The sequence below is a fragment of the Gobius niger genome (assembly GCF_951799975.1).
Source record: "Gobius niger genome assembly, chromosome: 15".
In the NCBI taxonomy this organism is placed as follows: domain Eukaryota; kingdom Metazoa; phylum Chordata; class Actinopteri; order Gobiiformes; family Gobiidae; genus Gobius; species Gobius niger.
Genome location: NC_136866.1, coordinates 12,084,305 through 12,106,289, shown reverse-complemented (window position 1 = coordinate 12,106,289; position 21,985 = coordinate 12,084,305). Strand labels below are relative to the sequence as shown.

The 21,985-nt window shown below is 40.1% G+C and overlaps 3 protein-coding genes across 3 annotated transcripts; 2 read left to right on the top strand and 1 right to left on the bottom strand.

The window, feature by feature from the left end:
- The first annotated feature begins 1,195 nt into the window (after positions 1 to 1,195).
- On the top strand, positions 1,196 to 4,785 carry rpl7l1 (ribosomal protein L7-like 1). Its single transcript, XM_079572380.1, has 6 exons — positions 1,196 to 1,255; positions 2,452 to 2,560; positions 2,663 to 2,826; positions 3,335 to 3,472; positions 3,552 to 3,661; positions 4,433 to 4,785. The coding sequence occupies exons 1-6, from the start codon at positions 1,242 to 1,244 to the stop codon at positions 4,639 to 4,641; spliced, it is 744 nt and encodes a 247-aa protein (XP_079428506.1). The 5' UTR covers positions 1,196 to 1,241; the 3' UTR covers positions 4,642 to 4,785.
- A 5,440-nt stretch (positions 4,786 to 10,225) lies between these two features.
- slc5a6a (solute carrier family 5 member 6a) lies at positions 10,226 to 17,149 on the top strand. The gene is made up of 17 exons (XM_079572361.1): positions 10,226 to 10,289; positions 11,275 to 11,455; positions 11,940 to 12,161; positions 12,823 to 12,888; positions 13,098 to 13,149; positions 13,231 to 13,298; positions 13,366 to 13,520; positions 13,805 to 13,945; positions 14,037 to 14,166; positions 14,309 to 14,397; positions 14,654 to 14,766; positions 14,837 to 14,904; positions 14,979 to 15,065; positions 15,142 to 15,317; positions 15,376 to 15,479; positions 15,679 to 15,800; positions 16,097 to 17,149. The coding sequence occupies exons 2-17, from the start codon at positions 11,330 to 11,332 to the stop codon at positions 16,271 to 16,273; spliced, it is 1,896 nt and encodes a 631-aa protein (XP_079428487.1). The 5' UTR covers positions 10,226 to 10,289; positions 11,275 to 11,329; the 3' UTR covers positions 16,274 to 17,149.
- Positions 17,150 to 19,196: 2,047 nt separating this feature from the next.
- tcf23 (transcription factor 23) lies at positions 19,197 to 21,588 on the bottom strand. Its single transcript, XM_079572307.1, has 5 exons — positions 21,358 to 21,588; positions 20,996 to 21,250; positions 20,682 to 20,798; positions 19,996 to 20,160; positions 19,197 to 19,619 (listed from the first exon to the last, which is right to left on the bottom strand). Exons 2-5 carry the CDS (start codon positions 21,116 to 21,118, stop codon positions 19,515 to 19,517), a joined length of 510 nt encoding a protein of 169 aa, XP_079428433.1. The 5' UTR covers positions 21,119 to 21,250; positions 21,358 to 21,588; the 3' UTR covers positions 19,197 to 19,514.
- Between the last annotated feature and the right edge of the window lie 397 nt (positions 21,589 to 21,985).

Genomic DNA, 21,985 nt, shown 5'->3' with positions numbered 1-21,985 from the left:
CCAATATTTCATTGTATTTTGTTCAATAAGGGACAGAGACAATATTTTTATTGTAACAGGCCATTGCTGTAATCAGTAAAGAAAGAGACATCATTGGGTTAATGATGTTCGCTTGCAGATGCAACCAATAACACAGTAAAAAATATAATTTGTACTGTCAGGGTCTTCCCTGTTTCCAAAATTCAGCATCTTTCTGTCAACTTCACTAAAACAAAAGATCAACACTGATGTCATTAAAGGGGCTGGAAGCAAGTTCGCCATTTTATACTCACTACTGCCACCTCTGGCCATATATGTAACTGCACCTTCTATATTAAGCTCGTGCATGACGGCAATTCGGGCCGAAGTGATACATTTTTGAGTGACCGTACAGGATTTTAGAGGCAGTTGTGGTGAACTGGTCTGAGCTCATTCTACACATTAGGACATGGCTGGAACATGTAGGTGGAGGAAAATACTTAATTTTAACATTTTTAAACTCCTTATAGTCCCTTTAATGTGTAAAAATCAAATGTAATTCTGGGCTAATAATGAAAATAATAATACGGTCAAAACTAGTCTGTAATGACATGCAAATATTAATAATGGTGCCATGACTTTTTTTTATTTATTATATTTGTCCTTTATTTATCCAGGATAAAATTCGTTGAGATTAAAAATCTCAAGAGTGGCCAAGATTCTCTAAAATTAAAATATGCAATAATTTGCCACAAAAAGGTACCCGTAATACATAATTATGAATAAATTATATATATACTTTACAGCCGGCACTTTTGGGTGGCATGTAATTGGGGTTATTTATTGTTTTACTCATTTACAACTAGCATAAACGCTTAAGCAGAAAACTAATGTGTCATCTTATCAAACAACATTAATTGTCATGTTAGCTTTATCAAACAACAGAAGCATCTACGATTTCTATATTGGTTCATAAGAAATCAAAAAATGAAATAACTCGGTTAAAGTCTCACGTTCGTTGAGTTGATCAAATCAATCTTCCCAAGACATAATACCGTCGTATATCCGTCTTTACCAGGAGAGGGCGCACTATCACGGTGGATTCGCTTATTATATGCAGCTTTCCCCTACTCATCCAAACCGTGGTTACGCTTATCTGTTATAAAAACCTTGTCCAGTAGGTGGCGATAAAGCTTGCGTACCAGCCGTATACACTGTACAAGCAGAGTAAGAAAAACGTAAACAACGTGACGTCATTAGTGTGCGTCCTCCCAGCTTTCAGGATGGCTGAAACTGAGTAAGTGCACATTGGATTTTTATCTATTTCCATCTGATACGAATAGCAACATCAAATGTTATTTTAGCCTTTGGAACAGCTGGTTAAGTGTCTAAAATAGATTAACGACTCAAAATTGAGTATGAATCTGCACAATTTAAACAGTTGATGCATGAAAATCTCGTCAGTGGAGTGCTTGTAAAAAATGGTGTTTTAATCGACGTATTATTTCTAATTTTAGAGTCTTCCCCCCCCCCCAAATCTCCGCATGGTCATTAACTTACATTTTTCCACTACTAGTAATTCGCACAGCTCGTCTGGGCTTTGGTTTCGCGGTCTGTGTTGCGCGGAGGAAGCGCTCAGGCGACACGTTTGTGCAGAGCTACAGCTGACTTCAGTCCAAACGAAGTTCACTCTTAGCCGGACATCTAGGATACTGACATCCTAAAGTAGTCAGTTTTAGACAAGTTATGTGTTTTGGTGGGACATGCCTATAATCACAGTCGGGCTTAAAAGTCAGGCTTTACGACATTTAATTTCTTTACTCTTCAATAACACTTTACCACATAGGGCACTGCCTTATAGTTGATTGTATTGTGTATGCTTGCTGCCTGATATTATGATTGCGGTCAAATCTTTAAAAATGGGAGGAAAAAAGGTGTTAATGACTGTAAGCAACCAAATGGGGGGCAGTTGTCATTCCAAGGTAAATCTCTTTTGGAATGGACAAAGCCAAACATCTCTCATGAACAAGCCAGTCGTCATGTGAACTATCTTCATGGACATTTTTAACTAACAGTCTGTATGAGGGAGATGGATTGTGATTTAAGTGGCCAGTCTCTGTTAATCCAATGCAACAGAAGTGCTGTAGCTACTGCCTCCAGATACTGGCGTGAATATTGAAAAAGCTTAACCACTTGAATTCAGTATAAATCCAGTATTGTAGTTTGCTCTTTTTACTGAAATAGTCCTCCTTCAGTTTACTGTAATACATTGTTTTAAAACAAAAGCATTTTGAAACCAAATGCCTTGCACAGTTCATTCATTCTCGAGCTTCAGCCACAGCTGTATGAGGTCAGAATCTTCTATTGTTTGTGTTAATCTTTGAATTAAAGTAAAAGGACTTCCTACAATTCAGAAACGCAACGTTTGTTCTAAAATGACCAACATCATGTGTTTGACATTATTTGTTCTTTTGTGTCTGCTGCATCGAGCAGGTCTCCAAAAGTCATCAAGTTGGTTCCAGAGTATCTGCTCAAGAAGAGGAAGGCGTACCAGGCAATCAAAGCCACACAGGCCAAAATCGCTCTGCTTGAAAAAAGAAGGGTCTGTTCACTTCCAGTATATTCTGAAATGCTCCCAGTATCTTGTCTGAGTTAAACCTCACCACAGCGATGCAAAGATTTGAGTTTTTTTTTCTTATTAAAGGTTTCAAAGGGCAAACCATTGAAATTCAAGCGTTTGGAAGACTTTCTAAAACACAGCCACAAGAAACATCGTGATGATAGTCGCATTCGCAGAGCCGAGCACAGGCCTGCTACGACTGTCCCTCCTGCAACAAATAAACTTGCATTTGTTGTAAGAATAAGAGAGTAAGTATGTGAGTTCTTTCAGACATGTGTGCTATAGGTTGCAAAATGATGTGAAGTTCATTAACTACCTGGGAAAGTTAAAACTCTAATATGTATTTACAAATGCATGTCACTTTCAATAATCAATTTAGCTTAAAACACATTACATTCAAAACATCCAGCAGTTTACTAGTAATATTCAATCTCTTTGTTGCTTGGGATGAAGTTTCCTTTTCAGAAGTGAAATGTCCCCTAAACTGGGGACTATTATAATGATTAGGAAGCTGCTACTTGGATGTAAAACTTTGCAAATGAAGGTCTTGAGCCAAAACATGTCACAATGAATTTACCCAGGCTAGCCATGTGTTAGCAAAGGCTTTTATAATATTCAGTTCATATTTCCTTTTAATTAAATTGCCTATTGTCTTTAGTTATCAGGGATAGCTTTACTGTGGTGGAAAGACTTTTGATAGAAAAAGCAACGCCTGTCCTAAACAAACTGTTTTTCTTTCTTTTGCATCTCTTATAGGATCAAAGGAGTGAGTGCTAAGGTTATGAAGGTAGTTCAGATGTTGAGATTGAGGAAGATCTTCAGTGGGACCTTTGTTAAAATCAACAAAACTTCTTTAGCCATGTTGAAGGTGGTAGAACCGTATGTGGCATGGGGGTAAGTGCCCACCAATATATATCCAAGATATCCTCAAAAATGATTTTGCTCCATCATTGTTTTTTTTGTTTTTTATCAGGTTTCCCAACTTGAAGTCTGTTCGAGAACTTATTTTGAAGAGGGGACAAACAAAAATTGGCCGTAGAAGAGTTCCTTTGACAGACAACACCTTTATTGAAAAGCACATGGGTATGATGTCACATTAATTCATTAATTTAAAATATTTGCCGTGTTTGGCTGCGGTCCGCTGGTCCCCCCCTGTGCACACACTCCTCAATCTAAAGCTGTCACATTAGAATGAGCTCTCACTAAACCGGGCTCTACTGACTTTTCTGATTTTCCTTTGTGGGACACTGTTACGGCGTGCACTTAATTTACCTGCAAACAAGGAGGAGCAAACAAATCCGTGCTGTGTCCTTAAATCTCTTTCTATACTTGTGGAACGCATCACAAATATCCTGTTTATCCATGTCTTGAAAATGTTACATTCTTGATCAAAACAACAGTAAATCTTTCTTTAGTTTCCCTCTTTGTCAATTAGCCTGAGAACGGAGCGCTTCCTGTTGGTCTTACAAAATAAAAGCAAGAGCCGTTGTGAAAGGCATGACATAACTAACGGCTTCTTAAAGCATTTTTTACAAATGACACTTGGAAAGTAAAGTTGTGTGAATTTAATTAAGGACAAGTGACTTTATATGACATAGTATCGACAGGAAAAAGAAGCTACTTTCACCCCTGATCAGTATCCACAGGAAAGTACAATTGTACCATTTTCTTTACCTGTAACCAAAGAAGCCCCGGGTTTTAGGCCAGACACCCACCGTTTTAAATCCTAAAGATTAGAGTCTCAGTTTGCTGAATGTCTCTCCCTACTCTTTACCCAGTTTTCATCCTGTACTGTCCAGTCAAATAAAGCCTACGGGCCAATACTAAGATGCATTTTGTGTTGTATTCACCTAGGCCACCATGGGATCATCTGTTTGGAGGACCTCATTCATGAGATTTACGCTGTTGGAAAAAGCTTCCGTGCCGCCAATAACTTCCTGCAGCCATTTAAGTTATCAGTGGCACGTCACGCTGCCAGGGACAAGGCTGGACTTCTCAAAGATCTTGGAGCTCCTGGTTTTCGCAGTGCGGACATTAATGGCATCATTAGGCAGCTCAACTGAAGGACAAACCTCACAAAAGCTCTGTTTATGTTTGTACTATTATTAAAGACATTTATCCAGCAACAGATCTCTACAGTGACCAGATTCCTTTAGTGAACTTCCTTTATTGAAAATAGGATCCTTACAAGTATGTTGGTCCGAGTTCAGTGGTTGATTCATAATTAGGTTATGTAAATTTGTATGTTTACATTGTGAAATAAAATATAAAAAAATACACCTCCACTGAATTGTTATGAATGTTATTATTTGGCATTACGTCCAAATGCAAGGCCAGCCAACCCGTATGCTTTTACCACTAGGGAATGAGTCAGCCGCGAGGAGGGGGCGCGCTGTTCCATCATTGGCTCCAGCGGTCGTTGAGTGGTACAGATGGGAACTGGGTCGGGTCTCTGGCCAGCGCACGCTTCGAAGACATGACAATTGAAATTACACCAAAAAAACAGCGCAGTATCTTGACGCTTTTGGGGAACGAGAATTTGACCTAGAATCTTTACTCTGAAACGACAGGGGGAACAGTCGGCCTACATGAGTGAGTCCCGTTCCTACGGTAACAGTGAGGACCGTGTATGCCCCCATTTCGCAGGCACGGGTAAGTTCATTCTTGTGTGCGGTGTATATGACCTCTAACATTATCTGTAACAAGTGAGAGGAGAATGGTTGATACCTGGCCAATGTCAACATAATAAATGCGTGTCAATGTCAACATGATAGTAGACTGGTGAGAAAAACGCGAGTTTATACCACGGGGGAACATGTGGAGTAGCGCGCAGGTCTGCCCGGACTCACTGTGCGAGGGCTTTCTACAGCTGTAAGATACACGGCGGTTGTGGGATTTATTATAAATAAAACCCGGTGTCTCCACCATAACGACCCAAGTGCGCATTACGCATGTGCGCGTCATGCCTGTCACGAAGGGGCGGCACGTTCATGTGAGCTTCTGAAATGGGCGGCGCGTGATCCAGCTATATCACCAGCAGCGTGGATCACCGTGAAGTGAGTGCTTCACAATAGGACTAGACACAGAGGGGTCTTGAAGATCAAACACTGGTTGATAAGGTATGTTCTCGACGAGCGCCAGTGTCTTCTCTTTATTCTGATAATGACTTCATGTAACACATGCTCGCTGCACAAGAATGGATCAGGGATGACCAAAGACACGTGTATGAGGGTCAAAGTGTGAAGGTTAGGGGTTGATGAGAACTGATAACAGTCAACTGAAATGCTCTTAAAAGGAATATTCAAGATGAAATATTTTAGTGACTTGGATTTTATGTTCCGCAAATTTGTTACGCATTTTCACAGCGCTATAAAAGTTATTCATTCACTTCCCAACATGTGTTAGAAAATTATATGTCAAGTTTGTCGCAACCACACGCCACACCTGCCTTGAGGCAGATTAAGTGGCTTCGGATTTGCGCCAACGAGCCATCCGCACCAACACTTTCACACACTACTCATTGATTCCTAAACCATTTGAGCTTAGCTGATTATCAACTCTGGTTATCAGCATTGCGATATTTCATAAAGCGTAAGTGGATCAATGGATCAAATGTTGATCTCACTGAGATACAAAAAAGGGGTAAAACCTGTTTCCTAACGTGTGTGGGAAGGGCTACACATCATGTGCTCGACCATTGTGTTCTATATAGCCACTCAGCCACAGCCTTTTTATTTGAGAAAGAGCATCCTAACTAAACCCAGCAGCGGAACAACAAGATTCTACTGCATTTTAGTTGAAGGTAGGGCACGTGGGACCTTTCTGCACTCTATCTCTAACAGTTGTATTGTAGGTTTTTATATATTTGTATGAATGTAAGCGTTTGTGTACATTTTTTGTGGTTATGAGAATGATCTAATCAGGAAGCAGAGTGGCCACATCTTATGGCTGAAACCAGTTCTCAGACTCAGAAAACAGGTGTTTGGAGAGTCCCTTTAGGTTTACTATCAAGTCCTTTTCGTGCAAGCGCAGAATTCTAGAGCTTCTGATCTTGAGTCCTCTGCTCCTCTAAATGTCCACACGCTTGTGTCTCTGGCAGCTTAAGGCATTCAGTGGCGGTCCTGACTCCTGGCCTGTTGGGAACCCTGGGCACTCACTCAAAATGCATAAGTAGGACATTAGTGTTAATTACAGAGGCCTCTTTTTATTGTAATATTATTATATACACTTGTTTCACTTCCTGTCCGCACCAGGTATTCTGCAGGTCAAACCTCTGATCACTGACCACATCTGAAAATTAATTAAGTCCAGATAAATAAACAGTATTAACCTTTATGATGTATACAGTATATAGTTTTATGTTTAATTAATATAGTGGGCACTTTAGATAGAATTGTGAGCTACTTCTGACTAAATGTGTTATTTGAAACAACTTAAAAGCCAACAGGATTTAAAGCTTAAGTCTTCATTTTAGAGGAGCAGGAGAATAAAAAAAAATAATCTTATTTGTCTAAAGGCGGCTGTATACTGCAGAAGGCAGCGGTGCTGTTTTCACAGTGTGTGTTGCCACTAACCAGAATGATATGCAGAGGAGGGGCTGGATTGAACAGGTAAACCAGCTGTTAGTGAGATTTGTTACTGATCTCTCCCTTGTCCTGCAAGAAGAATGTATGAACGAGTGGTCTTTCACTGCCATGTGTATCGTGCACGTGTACTATAAACATGAACAGAACCACGTGAACTTCAGCTAGGATTGTAAAACAACTGTAAAGACTTCAGCCATGTGTTATCATGAATCTGCAGCAACTTTGGCCTCTGGCCTGCTGAATGATGATAATGATGATGATGATGATGATTATGTATTTGTTTTATCTCTCTCTCAACGTTTTGCATTGCATTATTCATTCACTCCATATTCAATGGAGATAAGCTACTATTATAGCCACAGCTGCCCTGGGCTAGACTGACAGAAGCGAGGCAACCAGTCTGTGACATTGGCCTCTGACCACCACCAACCACTCACTCACTACAGTCACCATTCCTTGTTTTCCCAAACGGTCTCTCATCCAAGTAACCGACCATGCCCTGTTCAGCCTCCGAGGTCTGACGGGATCAGGCATAACAAAGGCGGTGTAATAAAATCAGTTCAAAGAGGTTGAGACACATGATTGAATGGATTAAAAGTTGTCAAAATGCTGTGATGCATTGTTTCTCCTTTTGCCACCCCTTGGACTGCCCATGTAGCTCATATCATCGCTGTTGATGAAGGGATAACCTGGCGAGATATATATACAATATTATTTAACAAATGCTAAACGGTTAAAAAAAAAAATGTTGTTCAGCTTTATTTTGCTTGCATGTATGTTAAACGTATGTGGAAAAAAGAGTCAAGTCATTGAATAGAGGTTCTGCGTGTTGAAGGTATTTCTATTTAGACGTAACATGTATACCCTCTACTGCAGGCCTATCCAATTGGAGGCCAGATCCAGCCACAAATTCCCATAATAAATAAATGATAGCCTATTAGGCTTATCACATCTGCTAATGCTATAGTGGCTACCGTGGCTAGTGCTACTGCAGCAGCTTTGGTCTCACTCAGGAATGGTAAATGGGACAATGATGGCTCAGATTGGTTGCCTTGTGCCTTTGTTTATCCAGGCAACTGTGAGAGCTACAAGAGTAGCTTACCACCACTGAGTGATTGAATAATGACTAAGATAAGAATTTTATTGATCTCACAATTAGGGCTGAAACGACTAATCGATTAATCGACGACAAATCGATTATTGAAATAGTCGACAACTATTTTAGTAATCGATTAATCGTTTTCTGGTTCACACAGACTTAAATGGAGCAAACATTACATAATTTTTTTTGTAATTTTGATGAAAACCTACTTTGATTTTATATTTAGGGTCTGTAGTGTTTTGTACATTGTAAATTTCATGAATAGAGCCTTCAAAAAACATTTCCCTATAGTTTACTCCATCAACACATCCTCAAACAGCACCACTTAAAGGGACTATACAGAGTTTAAAGATGTTAAAATGAAGTATTTTCCTCCCCCTACATGTTTCAAGAATGTCCTGATGTGTAGAATGAGCTCAGACCTGTTCACCACAACTGCCTCTAAAATCCTGCACTGTCACTCAAAAAGTTTTTACTTCGGGTCTGAAGTGCCGTCATACACAAGCTTAATATAGAAGCTGCAGTTACACGTATGACCTGAGGTGGCAGTAGTGAGTATAAAATGGCTAACTTGCATCTAGCCCCTTTAAGCTATAATGTGATAAAAAAAAATTAGAAAAAAAATATTTTTCCTACACCATTCACAGCCAAGCGATTAATCGTAAAAATAATCGCTAGATTAATCGATTACAAAATAATTGTTAGTTGCAGCCCCTCACAATGGAGATATTCTCTTGTTACATCAGCTTTTTATACTATTATCGATTGCCAATAGCCATATTAGTAGTATCAGTAATCTTAAGCAGATCACTGATACTTATTAATGACTTATTGATACTTAACGAGCACCCTACAATATAAATGGTACCAAAAACTTTAGGAAAATAAATAATAATACAAATTAGAACTGAATATGAAATATCAAAGCGTTTTGCGAAGCTTGTAAACTCGGGCACATATACAAGTGTAAAACAATGTTATTATTGTTATTATTATGATTATTATTTTCTTTTCTTTTTTTATTATTATTATTATTATTATTATTATTATTACTACTACTTCAAAGTCTAGAGTGCATGTTGTAAATTGAGAAATGTCCCTGGGCCAGGGGCCTGTGCACCTTTCAAACTCGTTAAGTGGGCGGAATATAGGAATTGGTTACTCTTTAAGGAGAAGGGACAGAGTTCGACCCATAAAAGATGGGACTGTAAAGACGAACATGTGTTTGTAAGATTCACATGGGGACAATGAAATGTGGATTGATTAAGCAGCAGAAAATGTAATCATATTCCATACAGATCGTATGTCTCGGTGGGTTTTCCCTGTGCTGCAAAGTCAGATTTGGCAGGCATCCAAATCCTTTTTTAATAAGTACATTTCTTAACCTAATTAGAAATTACCACTGTACAATAATAATATGTATAATATATTTAAAACAATTTTTTTTTAAAGGACTAGTTGTTATCTGGGCTTTGATAATGGTACATGAACCATTCTTTCCACACCAATTAATTATGTAGAACACAAAAACCTTAACAATTATTTTCATAAATTCATTCATGATTTTTTGGAAAACCACAATCTATGAACTATCAGGATTGGCAGCTGAAGACATTTGCATTGAGAATACCAAGCAAGTTTCAGTAGGCTAGAACAAAGGGTTATAAGCAGGACATTTGTGAACAGAAGATTAGCTGACACAAGCTGACAGTATCCGAACAGCTCCAGCTCTTAAGGCTGATCATGTGCATGAGCTCCAACTGAACCACACAAACTGGGCTTTCCTAATGAGAGGGGAAACAGGACAGTTACTGTATACTGTAAAAACACAAGGATTCATTTGGTAAAAGCAAACATTAGAGACGGGTATTTCTGAGAAGCTCCACATGCATCTGCTCAGCCTGAATAATATTGATGAAGCTCATATAACTGTTGAACTATTTCTTCCACAGAGCGTGGGGGTCACTGATGTACGTGGGTCCTCCAATACTGTACTTCTCAGTTGTGCCTTAATTTCTTTAAGGTAGGGATTCTTGATTTAATATAGTAATATTAATAATAATTAGCATTTCAGAAAACATGTTATATTTCCTTTTTACTATGTTCTAATGATTGATCGATTGAAAGCCATGGATTCAACTTGTGCTGTGGTGTCCATTAAGCCTATGACCAAAAGGATCTAGATCAGGGGTGTCAAACATACGGCCCGAGATGATTTAATCCGGCCGCTGCCCTGTAGAGCATAAATTCTATGTCAAAAAAAAAAGTAAGTCTCTAGCCCATTCCTGTGCGGAGTAATGCATTTTTAAAGAATAACCAGAATGCTCATTCTAGCCACTAGGGGGCATTAAATAAGAAAAAAAGGATAGAGTGCCACACGTGTCCAGCAGAGGGAACTGACATAATAAGAGCTCAGGATATGAACAACACATTATATAGCCATGTGGTAAATGGACAGTCTGCCCCAGGGCGGCTGTGGCTTCAATAACAGTTTACCACCACCAAGTGAATGAATAATGACGACTGCACTTTCAAGAACTTGTGACACCGGCTTGTAAAGTGCAATACAAGTGTAAGCCGTTGTCATTAATGAAGCTACAGTCAAGTTGGGGCTTTGATCAAATCACAGCTTATTATTATTCATTTATTGGAAACATTTTCTCTATTATATGTGGCCCGCGACCCGCCATGGGAGCTGAATTTCGGCCCGCGACCCAAAATGAGTTTGACACCCCTGATCTAGATCTAGCACAGCGGTTTGTGCCCATGCTTCACAACAAGAAGGTTCCAGGTTTGATCCCCGAGCTGGACAGGCCTTTTTGTGTGGAGTTTGCATGTTCTCCCCGTGTCTGCATAGGTTTCCTCCATATACAATAGGCTAGAATAGGTGAATGAGTGGTTGTAGCTTAGCTAATGTAGCTTACCACCACTGAATAATATATTATGTAATATTTATTGTTATTGTTATTATTTAAACAAACAATATGCTGTTTGCTGTATGTCTTCAGGTCACCTATGGGTCAGGCTCTTCCTCTAACGTTGTGACCCTCCAGACGCATCAGCATGGGGGATGTTGTCCTCATGCACTTTACCACAGTCGACTATGTCATTTTTGCTATTTTGCTGGTAGCTTCAGCCGGTATTGGCCTCTTTTATGCCTTGTCTGGAGGTCGCCAGCGCACAACACAGGTGAGTAGCTGATACTTGTAATCCTAGCTAAGTAATATGAAAACCTTAAGGTCCTGTGGTAAACACACACACAAATACAAAGATATATTCAGGTCTCTTCAGTCCACACAATGTTTTCTTTGTGTTCCTCGTAGCATACGGATGATTGAAAATCAATATTTTTTTTTCTCTTTTGTTAATAACTTTGAGTCTTTTTTACTATAATATGCTAAATTCACTGTTTAGAGATATTAACCAGGTTAAACTCCCTAATGAAAAACCTGGAACTGTGTTTTATTCCATACATGGATGGAAGGATTGTTTGATCTCTTTACAAGAGATTTGGATGACTTTGGGTGTTTCTGCATCATGTGCTGTTTTTTGAGAGGGATTTGCCATCAAGATTGCTCAGTTCCCAAGAATACTTCCAAACATTGATTACATGCTGTAGGTTTGAGATGAAAGAAAAATTGATTGTTAGGCAACCCATTTTGATGTGCAACAGGAGTTCCTGATGGCTGATCGATCCATGAGCTGCCTGCCTGTGTCACTGTCCCTCCTGGCTACCTTTCAGTCAGCTGTGGCCATCCTGGGAGCCCCATCAGAGGTCTACACCTTTGGGACGCAGTACTGGTTCCTGGGTTGCTCCTACTTTTTGGGCCTTCTCATTCCAGCTCATGTCTTTATTCCGGTGTTCTATAGACTGCGCCTGTCCAGCGCCTACGAGGTAAATGAAGTACCTGTGTTCCAGCTTCATGATTGATCTTTTTATTTGCCTGTGTTTAGTGCAATATGATCTCAGAGACATTATGTCTCGCGTACGCAAGTTTAAAAAGGCGGCTTTTAGTCGTTGCCATTAAAAACTGTTAGCAGTATTGACAGTATGCAATAAGAACATGAGGATCGCTCACTATAATGCAATTATAGTGAGCGATATTATAGTGGCCATTGTCAACAAACTCTGCAATACAACTGTTATCAATGCTACACTCAACAAAAATGTAAGCACTTTTGTTTCTGCTTTCATTTTTCATGGGGTGACCTCAAAGACAAAACCTTTTCTATGGACACAATGACACTTCTCTCAAATATTGTTCCCCACACTGTCGAATGTTTTGTTTGTTAAGACAATCCTAGGTTGGCGTTCTTGCCCTAGTGTCCCCCCAATACATTGTTCGTGGCCATCTGTGGTCCAGTTCAGTTATGGACACAACACTGCTTTTAAAATAAAGAAAACTTTGTTCAGATGAACTTTAATGGATGTTTTTTTTTTTTTGTACTGATTTCTCTCTGATGACTCAGTGTCTTCTCAAATCTCAAAAATCTGGAAAATCTGGAAAACAATGACTCTGAGAGAATACAATACAGTCCTCCTTTTGTTTTGACAGTATTTGGAACTTCGCTTCAACAAAACAGTCCGAGTCTGTGGAACCATCACCTTCATCTTTCAGATGGTAACTTCTTAACATATTAAGTATATCTAGACAACTTATTCAGTCATTTTCAATTCCTGACACTTTAATGGTCTTAAAGAAAAGTTACCATTTGTAGATCACTTTGTACTTTTCTAATTAACATTATTATTACCATTGTTCTCTCACTAGTTTTGTTGCATTAGAAATGTCTGCAGATTCTGCTAACTTTGAAGTCCTCTCTCCTGCAGGTCATTTACATGGGTGTTGTCCTTTACGCTCCTGCGCTGGCACTGAATGCAGGTACAGTGTGCAATTTTTCCATCAAACTTGGACATTTAGCAGACCATCTACTACTTGATTAACACCGATTTCTTTTTCTAGTGACCGGTTTTGACCTTTGGGGGGCGGTGCTAGCTATGGGACTGGTGTGCACTGTGTACACTGCACTGGTAGGACTGCATGAGTTTGTGACTTTGACTGGGTCGAAATGTAGTGTTAAAGTCTTTTCTGTGACAGGGGGGGCTGAAGGCCGTCATATGGACTGACGTGTTCCAGACTGTGGTGATGTTCGCTGGACAGTTAGCGGTCATCGTGGTGGGGGCCAGTCAGGCAGGAGGCATGAGCCAGGTGTGGAAGAAGGCGATGAATGGGAGTCGAATTTCTGGACTAGAGTGGGTTTTCTTTCTTTCATCAAAATCTCGCTTTATCACTTAATCCCTATGGCCTGCTACTCAGGTATTAGCCATAATTTTCAGAATTTGACTAAATTTTAGCCTTGTTTTGGTCCTGATTTACTCTATTATTACTCTATTACTATTTTTTTTTTTTTTTATGCAATATGACCATAATATTTAAGACAGTTACATCTTCTCATATCACGCAGCGTTACTTGTCACATTCTTTTGTACCATACCCTTTGCCAAGAGACTCTAATGATATGTCTTAAACTGTGTAGCCTAAACCCAGACCCTCTGGAGCGGCACACGTTCTGGACATTGTCTGTGGGTGGAATTTTCCTGATGCTGGCTTTGTATGGGGTCAACCAGGCACAAGTTCAGCGATACCTCAGCTCTCGCACTGAAAAAGAAGCAGTTATGTATGTTTTATCACCCTTCTAATTGGACTCTATTTAAACTACATTTGGCCATTTTCTTTCTAATACTGTGGTCACTTTCCACCCTCTACAGGTCGTGCTATGTAGTTTTCCCATGCCAGCAAATTGTCCTCTGCCTGGGCTGTTTGATGGGCCTTGTAATGTTTGCTCGTTATGGAGAGGATAGCCCACTGGACAAGGGTTATGTCAAAACTAATGACCAGGTAAGGCTCAGGTTCTCCTTATTGGTTCAACAAGAAAACAAACTTTAAACTAAACATAAAAGAGTTTCCAATAAAGCTACTATGGGCATAATAAATACAATGTGGCTCGGATAATGGTTCATTTTGTGTTTCTGGAGACCAGATGGTGCTGTACTTTGTCATGGATGTCTTCAGGGATCTGCCTGGTCTCCCTGGACTCTTTGTAGCCTGTCTTTTCAGTGGAGCACTCAGGTACGTCTGCTAGATCAATGGTAGATTCATTGTCAATTCCACCACATGTAGAGTTTGGTTACAGTCTGAGCCTATTTATTCATTTGAGGTGCATAAATGTGCAAACTTATTTCAGTTCAAAGAACTTGTATAGTACTTAGTATAGTTAATTTCATAACCCATATTTGTCACATGCTGAATTAAGCCAGTAGCATTGTTTGGTCTTTTTGTAAACTTCAGTTTCCTATTGCTTAGTATTAGTGTTTTCTTTTACCAGCACCATATCGTCAGCGTTCAATTCCTTGGCCACTGTAACTATGGAGGACCTAATAAAACCCCATTTCCCAGCCATGGCAGAATCCAGAGCTACACTGCTGTCCAAAGGACTTGGTATGAGCCCTGAACATATTGCACACATACAGTAGATTTATGATTCATTTATTCGTTTATGCTTCATCAGCGTTAGCCTATGGTCTTGTCTGTCTAGCCATGGCCTACATAGCCTCCAGAATGGGCTCAGTGTTGCAGGTATATTTCTTTTTTTAGTTTCTGGATGTAGTACCCTCAGACTTGTTGTTGACCCAGTGATTGTATGTCCTTAGGCTGCCTTCAGTATCTTTGGGATGATTGGCGGTCCTTTACTGGGTGTATTCTGTTTGGGCATGTTCTTTCCTTGGGCAAACCCCACCGTAAGTGTCTCGGAGTCATTGATAATCCCTACTATAGATTGTGTTTGCTGCTGTTGATGAGGCTCTGTCTCCGCAGGGCGCAGTGGTTGGACTGATAGCTGGTCTTGCTATGGCTTTCTGGGTTGGCATTGGCAGTTTCATGATGCGTATGTCAAACTCTGCCACTGTACCCCTCCTGAACACCACCATGGCTCCTGTTTTTGAAAGCACAACATTGGCGTCATTATTGACTAACCCAACCTCTAAACCAAGGTAACAGCACATATCTGAATGAGAATGTGAATGTGAATGTGACTGTTTTCCTCTGTAGACCAGCAGGTGTTGAGGCCCTCTACTCATTGTCTTACATGTGGTACAGTGCTCATAACTCCACCACTGTAGTGATTGTGGGACTGCTGGTCAGCTTCATAACAGGTACTCTTCACACTTTTTCATGCAAGATTATTTTTGTTACCATCTTAAACCCCTCAGCAAGAGAATGTTTGAACAAATAACAGTGTTCAGTTGATAATAGTGTCAGTGCCACATTGTTGTAAAACTACAACTGAAATTTAAGTTAAAGCAAATGTAGCAGTGTCTGTAGGCTGTTCTCAGTGTTTGTGCATCTGGACAGGTCCTATGAAGGAGAGCGAGCTCACCCCTGGTACGGTGTTCCCGGTTCTGTCCACGCTCCTGTTTTTTCTGCCTGAGCGATACAGAGAAAAGTTGTGCTGCAGGATGCCTCTAGCACCAAAGGTAGACACACAGATCTTCTCTTTTTTGTTCTTGTCCTGATTTGTATTATGAAAATATGCAGAATTACCTCAGATTAGCACACCTTATTTCTGATTATACTAAATAGGTCAGGTTTATGGGACATAACTTTCTAAAGAACCAATAGTTTAATAATGAGGACGGCTAAGAATTCAATGGTGATTTGTTTTCACTGTAGTATTAAGAAGTGGTGCCTTTATTCTGTTATAAGGGCACCATATTTCATGTTTTAGGACAGTTCGGGCTTAAACATTGATATGTTTGATATTTGTGGGCAGATTGGAGAGACCAGTCCGTGCTGTAAGCAGACAGAAGCCCCCAATGGAACAACATCCTTGTGTAAAGAGGACACCGTGGATGATCTGGAGAGCAAAATAGACGCCTCAGATGAGAATGAGAAGTGCAGCTGCCTGGTGCCTGTTGTGGGACTCGATGTCCAGGAAACGGCGCTGTGAGGAGGCACTCCCCTTTATTCACTTACCCACACATTTTACCAAATAAGTGCACTGACTGTGGTCATTTTTGTACAACCAACGGAGGGAAAAGTCATATTTGTTAAGTGTCTTAATAGACTATTTGCTGCTGTGATTGTCTGTCCGTGAATTGTGTAAATTTCAGGGTTTTGCCATTTAATTATTTTTGACTGAAGCACAATGTGCTACATTCCAGGCTGAGAATGAATGTTTGGATCTGAAATGTGACGATGTACTGACTGAGCAGCTCTGCTTTCTTCCTGATGGGAGTCTGTTTATTATTGTCCTCTGCACTGTGCCAGTTACGCCTTTTTACAAGTGATTTCTTTCTTTGAAATGTTTTTGGAATCAAAGAATTCTTGTGATCAGATGTGCCCGTCTTCACCTATAGAGTGCTATCAACATAGTTTCTTAATTTTGTAGCAAAGTTCAAGAGCCAAGAAGTAGCATCTTCTTGTTCTTGTTCAGACCCCAAAAATACCTCAAGCTTTCCAAAGCACAAAGAATATTATTGTTCTTTTGCTTTTCATGAATAAGCCTGTGTATTTTTTTATGATGCATTTAGTATTGTATTATATATTTTTCTAGATGAAATGTAATTTTATATGGAAGAACCATGGACACTTTTGAATATGAAATAGAAATGGGATGTTGAGTATTTTTTCTATTGTCACCCTCCATCGGCCCATGTACATCCCATGTTCTGACTGTTGCCATGGTTCTGTCCCAGTCCCCATCACTTCATTTTTCATACCTGAAATTACTTGAAGTGTGTGCCTTATTAATCCGTACTTGATCCCAGCACAGCTGTAACCCTGTATTAACAGAGCTCCTCTCAGTAGGTCTTATTACTTTATAAATGTGGAACTACCACTGTGCATTACAGGCATAAAGACTTAAGTGTTCGATGATGCTGAAGTGCCAACATGTACTGCTATTTTTAGTGTAAATCGTGTTTTATTCTTCATTTAGTGGCATTGACGATCTATTGTCCTCCTGCTGTTCTTAGAGCGCCACACTCAGTAATGTTCAACAGTCGTAAATATTGTTCATAACAATATTTACTTTATTTATTTTTCACACAAGAATTCCCTTTAACTGCATTCCAAAAACTGGATTAAGCATAAATCTTTTAGTTCACAGCCACTGGAGAATCATATTCAGATGACATCGGCAAGTGTTGGTTTTGTGGAAATGGGTCCAAAATCCACCTGATAAAAATGTCATGTTGATGTTTGGATAGTGTAACCTTAACTCGTGCATTTGGAAATGACTATTAAAAAGTAAATTTTATCACTTTATGGCAGTTAATAGTGTTGGCAAGAGATTCTATTATAATAATGTACTTGGATGAGTTTGTGTATTTTTACACAAAAGCCAGTACACGCAATGCCGTTTTTAAAAGCCCACTTAAGAGAGAGGATCTGCCCTTGTGCCGAGAGTTGATCCACAAACCGTTCATCAGGCAATGAATCAATAAATTAATGAATCTTTTTGTGGTCTGATCATTTCTGATTCACCTTCAGGGTGGCACTTTGTGAGATCGTGACGGTGTGCAGTAAAAAGGTAGGTAGCAGAGGAGAGGATTTGAAGTAACAGACTCGAGTCAGATTTGAGTCACTTTTTAACTTGAGGCTTGACTTGATAAATTGAACTAAAAATTGGTTCAACTAGACTTGAGACTTAATGCTTCTTAAAAAATACATACACAATTTCATTAACTTGTTCTCACAAGGCTAAACATCACCAATACTGTTGAGCAGCGGGAATGATTCAAACCTGATCGCATTTGTAAAGATTTAAAAGGGCTTTAAATACCAAGCAGAAAACTTGAACTTGTCTTAGATTTGAGGCTTAATTTGGGACTGGTTATCACCTCTATAATCTATAATAGTGTAAAAGTTAAAATGAATGGATAAATAAATGGGCCATAAGCACGGCAGGAAAAATATGAAGTAAAGGGAAAAATGAGTAGAAAACAAAAATTAAAATTAGGGCTTGAGTTACAAGTCAAGGTAATGTACTACCCAATTCAAAAATATTGTGATTAAATAAGACTAAGTGAAGAGTCATTGTGTAAAAAAAGAACAAGGCAAAGTACTAGGAGAAAGTAAATAAGCTGATAACCAGGAAGGGTGAGGGTTGTTGGGTCTTGTACATGTCTTGTATCGTAGGTGAGGGCTGTTGGCGTCTGGGGGCGGCGCTCTGAACAGAATGCACAGGGAGTGTGGGGGCGCACCATAAATCGGTGCTGTGTTCTCTGTAATGAGCGCAGATAGTGGAAGTATGCAGATGCTCTCTTCCATTTCATCAAACAGGCGGGTGAATATAAACATATCAGAATCAATCAATTGCCCATTCCAATCTCACTCTGTATTTCCAGATTCTAGATATCAAGCACCATTGTTTTATATTTAAATGTGACTGCTTCTTTAAATTGTTAAATTGTTAAACTTAAATTGTTGCCAACTTACACACCTGTTTGTGATTTTGTTTCCCTCTACACAATCGAGGACTTAGCTGATTTAACATTACAATTACTGACACACAACTATACATTTTTATTTTTAAAGAAAGTAGCATCACAGTCCTGTTCATGAACCCTGTTCTTTTGTTACAACCACTGGTAGTTACAGCTTACACGTCCAAAAACTCCAAATGAATCAGCACTCTTCACAGGAAATGAGGACTGCCCCCCTCTACTCCTCCGTCCTCTCCCCCCATAGATTTATAGGGTTAGCCTTGGACTTGGACCCCCGCCCCAGCTTTGTCTAGTTCGTCTTCATCATTACCATATCAAGTGTTTTACTCTTCAAGGAAAAATTAACATGATGAGGGGGGAAAACAAAAATACATTTCAAAACACACAAATCGTGTTTTTATTCATGCACAAGTGACCTGCTAAAATAAATGCAAGACGTGTGTCACGCTGAACAGTTACACAGTGCTCTTACAGGGGGGAAAAAAGAAGAGATTTGTGGCCTGTGAACAGCACCCTGCACATGACCATGATTAATATTGGCTCCGTAGTGCAAAGCATATGGGTTTTATGGTAGCGTGACATGACACAAAACTACTGCCCTTGTGGATCTGAGCTTCAAATGTAGGTAAACGATACAACATGGAGAATCTGTGAGCATAAAGGTCACTTGTGGTTTCTGAAAATGACTGAAGCCGGAGAGCGGTCAAAGATTTGGAGAAACTGGGATTGGAAAGGGTTGTTTCACTCTTTGTCTGCATCAGAGGCAGGGACCACAGTGCATGTGCCATCCAGAGCGCGCAGATCCCCCACACTGCCGCAGTACAGCAGCGAGCGCATGGGCCACTTCTGTGAGAGAGACGGTATCATTCAGTTCAACTATTGATAGGCAGACATACTTTCTGCTCTTTTTCATTCATATGTTAAATGCTGTAGTTGCACTTGCCTTTAGAAATACATTTAATAAATAAAAATAATTAACTATCAAAAGTTGTTTGTATGTGAAGGCAGCTCATTATTCTGTGGAATGATTTACGTTCAAGATGAATGCAAAAATAATCTTTCCTTAACTTTCAAGCTTTAAATAAAAAAGTGCTGATAAGTTGATTGTAGAACCATCGAATCAAATGTTGCCCTTAATGATATTTGGATAATAATATTCTACAATATGGACATGTGTATTCTGAAAGGAGCAGTATTTATTAGCATTGTCAATCGGTCTAACCTTCACAGGATGCAGGTATCCTCCTGGTCTTGAAGGCAGGTTGTGTTCTGCTAGGGTCCCATCCCGGTCCAGGGTCTCTGTCAGATAAGCGATGTAGTTGGTCGCCAGGAGCAGCACATCAAGCTTGGAGAGCTTGGTGTCAGGGGGCACAGAGGGCAGAGCTGCCTGTGGACAACAGGGGGCCGGTTTTAGTTTCCACTGAAGGCTTGTCACACAGGGCCTTGAGTCTAAACAATATCTGGCTTTTGGGTGAAATGTCACACTTTAAACTCACCCTCACCTCTCATGTGAGCTTATAAATAGGACTGAAATGAACTAATGTTATGGCTGTTTATTAGACCAGTAGACATTGCAGTTGAGTTCATACTTCTTTAAAATATGTGAATGTCACCCTATTTACATTCTGTGATGACGATGACATATTTGATGGTGTTGCGCCACTACAATTTGACTTCTGAAAAGAAGAATATTTCATTCTCTCTAAAATAAAAAAAAACTTGAACTGCTAAATTTTCTTATTTTTCTGAACTAAACCTTTTGTATTGATTTGCTCCACAGAGGTTTGGTCCTCAACAGATTTTTTTTGCACAGCAAATTATTTTTTGTCCACCCATCAAACCAATAAGGTGAGCACGGCTGCAACAAACCCAGGGTTTATCCTTGTGTGTGACACGGTGCGGTCTGACCTGCAGACTGTGGAAGGCTTGTCGAAGGTTGCGTACACGGCTCCGCTCTCGGGCTGCATTTTCTGGAGAGTGCTGACTTCTTTGGGCCCGTGGCAGGGGCATCGAGCTGGTCTGCACCTGTTGAACAAACCGAGGATGCATCATATGGGTTACTTGTTTTTAAAATCAAAATAAATGTTTTTGTTTAGCTACTATAAACACTAGACCGTAGTTAAATAATAGTGTGTACATTTTAGAGGCTTGCTGCACAAACATGCTATTCCAATACTAAAGCTCAAGACACTGGCTTTGTATTTATAAGAGTGGTCACTCACCCGTGTCCTGGAGCGCCGGGCCAGGCTGCTGCCAGCGCTCGCCTGCCTCTGTGGATCCATGGAAGGGCTGGAGCTGAGTCTCTGCTGCACCGACATGAGAGCTTCCAGAGGATTCACCGCCATCCGTGCTCAGAGTGCTGGCTCCGGCTCACAATGGCCTTGAACTTGAAGAATTTGATTTTCCTTAGTCTGAAGAGCGCATGCTTCAAGGGTTAGTTAAAGAAGTCATGATTTATTCTGCAAAAAATACAACGCCTCCACCAAAACAAAAAGTTAATAGTACTTAGCTGAGCAGCACCTGATCACAGTGCGACCCTCCAGCGCATCTGCAGAGCCAATCTGCCTGCGTCTGCGCATGTTACCTTATCGGGTGAGGTAATGAGGGGTCCTTATCTCCCTGCGCCGGCGTCCCCATCCTCCCCTAGATGCATGGCTGCCAAGAGGAGCAAACAGCCAGTCAGGCCTGGGGGGGCTGTCCCAGGGCACTGGGGGGCTTGGGAAACATGTAGCTCTGCTAACATCTGGACTGTAGTGGGAATGGAAGTTTGGGGCAGAGCGACACTACAGAGATGCAACTGCTGGACCAGGAAATGTCTTTATCTAGTCATCATGGGAATATTACTTCAGTTAGGTACTCTCTCTTTAAAGTAACTCAAATTACTTTTTCATCAGTACCAAATGATGCTAGAAGCAATGTAAATAAGAATATCCACCTTTGTGGAGACGTGGAGAGTGATTTAGAGCTGAATTTTTGCTCTACAACAGGGAGATCAACTACTGTGGGTGGTTAAAATAAATAAATAAATAAATGTATTTTTTAAAAGCTATTGTCTGGAAATTATATTGCAGATGTCAGAAATGGAAAATAGGCCAAGATTGTGGATATGACTGCCCCCAGCCTTATTTATCTGAATTCCAAAAGCAGCTTATGTTGGTTTGTTCGGACGATCAGCTTTATTGGTCACATGCACAGCTATACAGTGTAATGCT

Excerpts from the sequence above, each read along its gene's own strand:
- rpl7l1 (XM_079572380.1), top strand. Across the intron at positions 2,561-2,662 it reads CTCTGCTTGAAAAAAGAAGG|GTTTCAAAGGGCAAACCATT; the intron begins GTCTGTTCACTT and ends TTCTTATTAAAG. Across the intron at positions 2,827-3,334 it reads TTTGTTGTAAGAATAAGAGA|GATCAAAGGAGTGAGTGCTA; the intron begins GTAAGTATGTGA and ends CATCTCTTATAG.
- slc5a6a (XM_079572361.1), top strand. The coding sequence starts at position 11,330 with ATGGGGGATGTTGTCCTCATGCACTTTACCACAGTCGACTATGTCATT. Across the intron at positions 14,767-14,836 it reads ACTGCTGTCCAAAGGACTTG|CGTTAGCCTATGGTCTTGTC; the intron begins GTATGAGCCCTG and ends ATGCTTCATCAG. Across the intron at positions 15,801-16,096 it reads GGATGCCTCTAGCACCAAAG|ATTGGAGAGACCAGTCCGTG; the intron begins GTAGACACACAG and ends ATTTGTGGGCAG.
- tcf23 (XM_079572307.1), bottom strand. The coding sequence starts at position 21,118 with ATGGCGGTGAATCCTCTGGAAGCTCTCATGTCGGTGCAGCAGAGACTC. Across the intron at positions 20,799-20,995 it reads CCCGGCGCTCCAGGACACGG|GTGCAGACCAGCTCGATGCC; the intron begins GTGAGTGACCAC and ends TTTGTTCAACAG. Across the intron at positions 20,161-20,681 it reads AAGCCTTCCACAGTCTGCAG|GCAGCTCTGCCCTCTGTGCC; the intron begins GTCAGACCGCAC and ends TGTTGTCCACAG.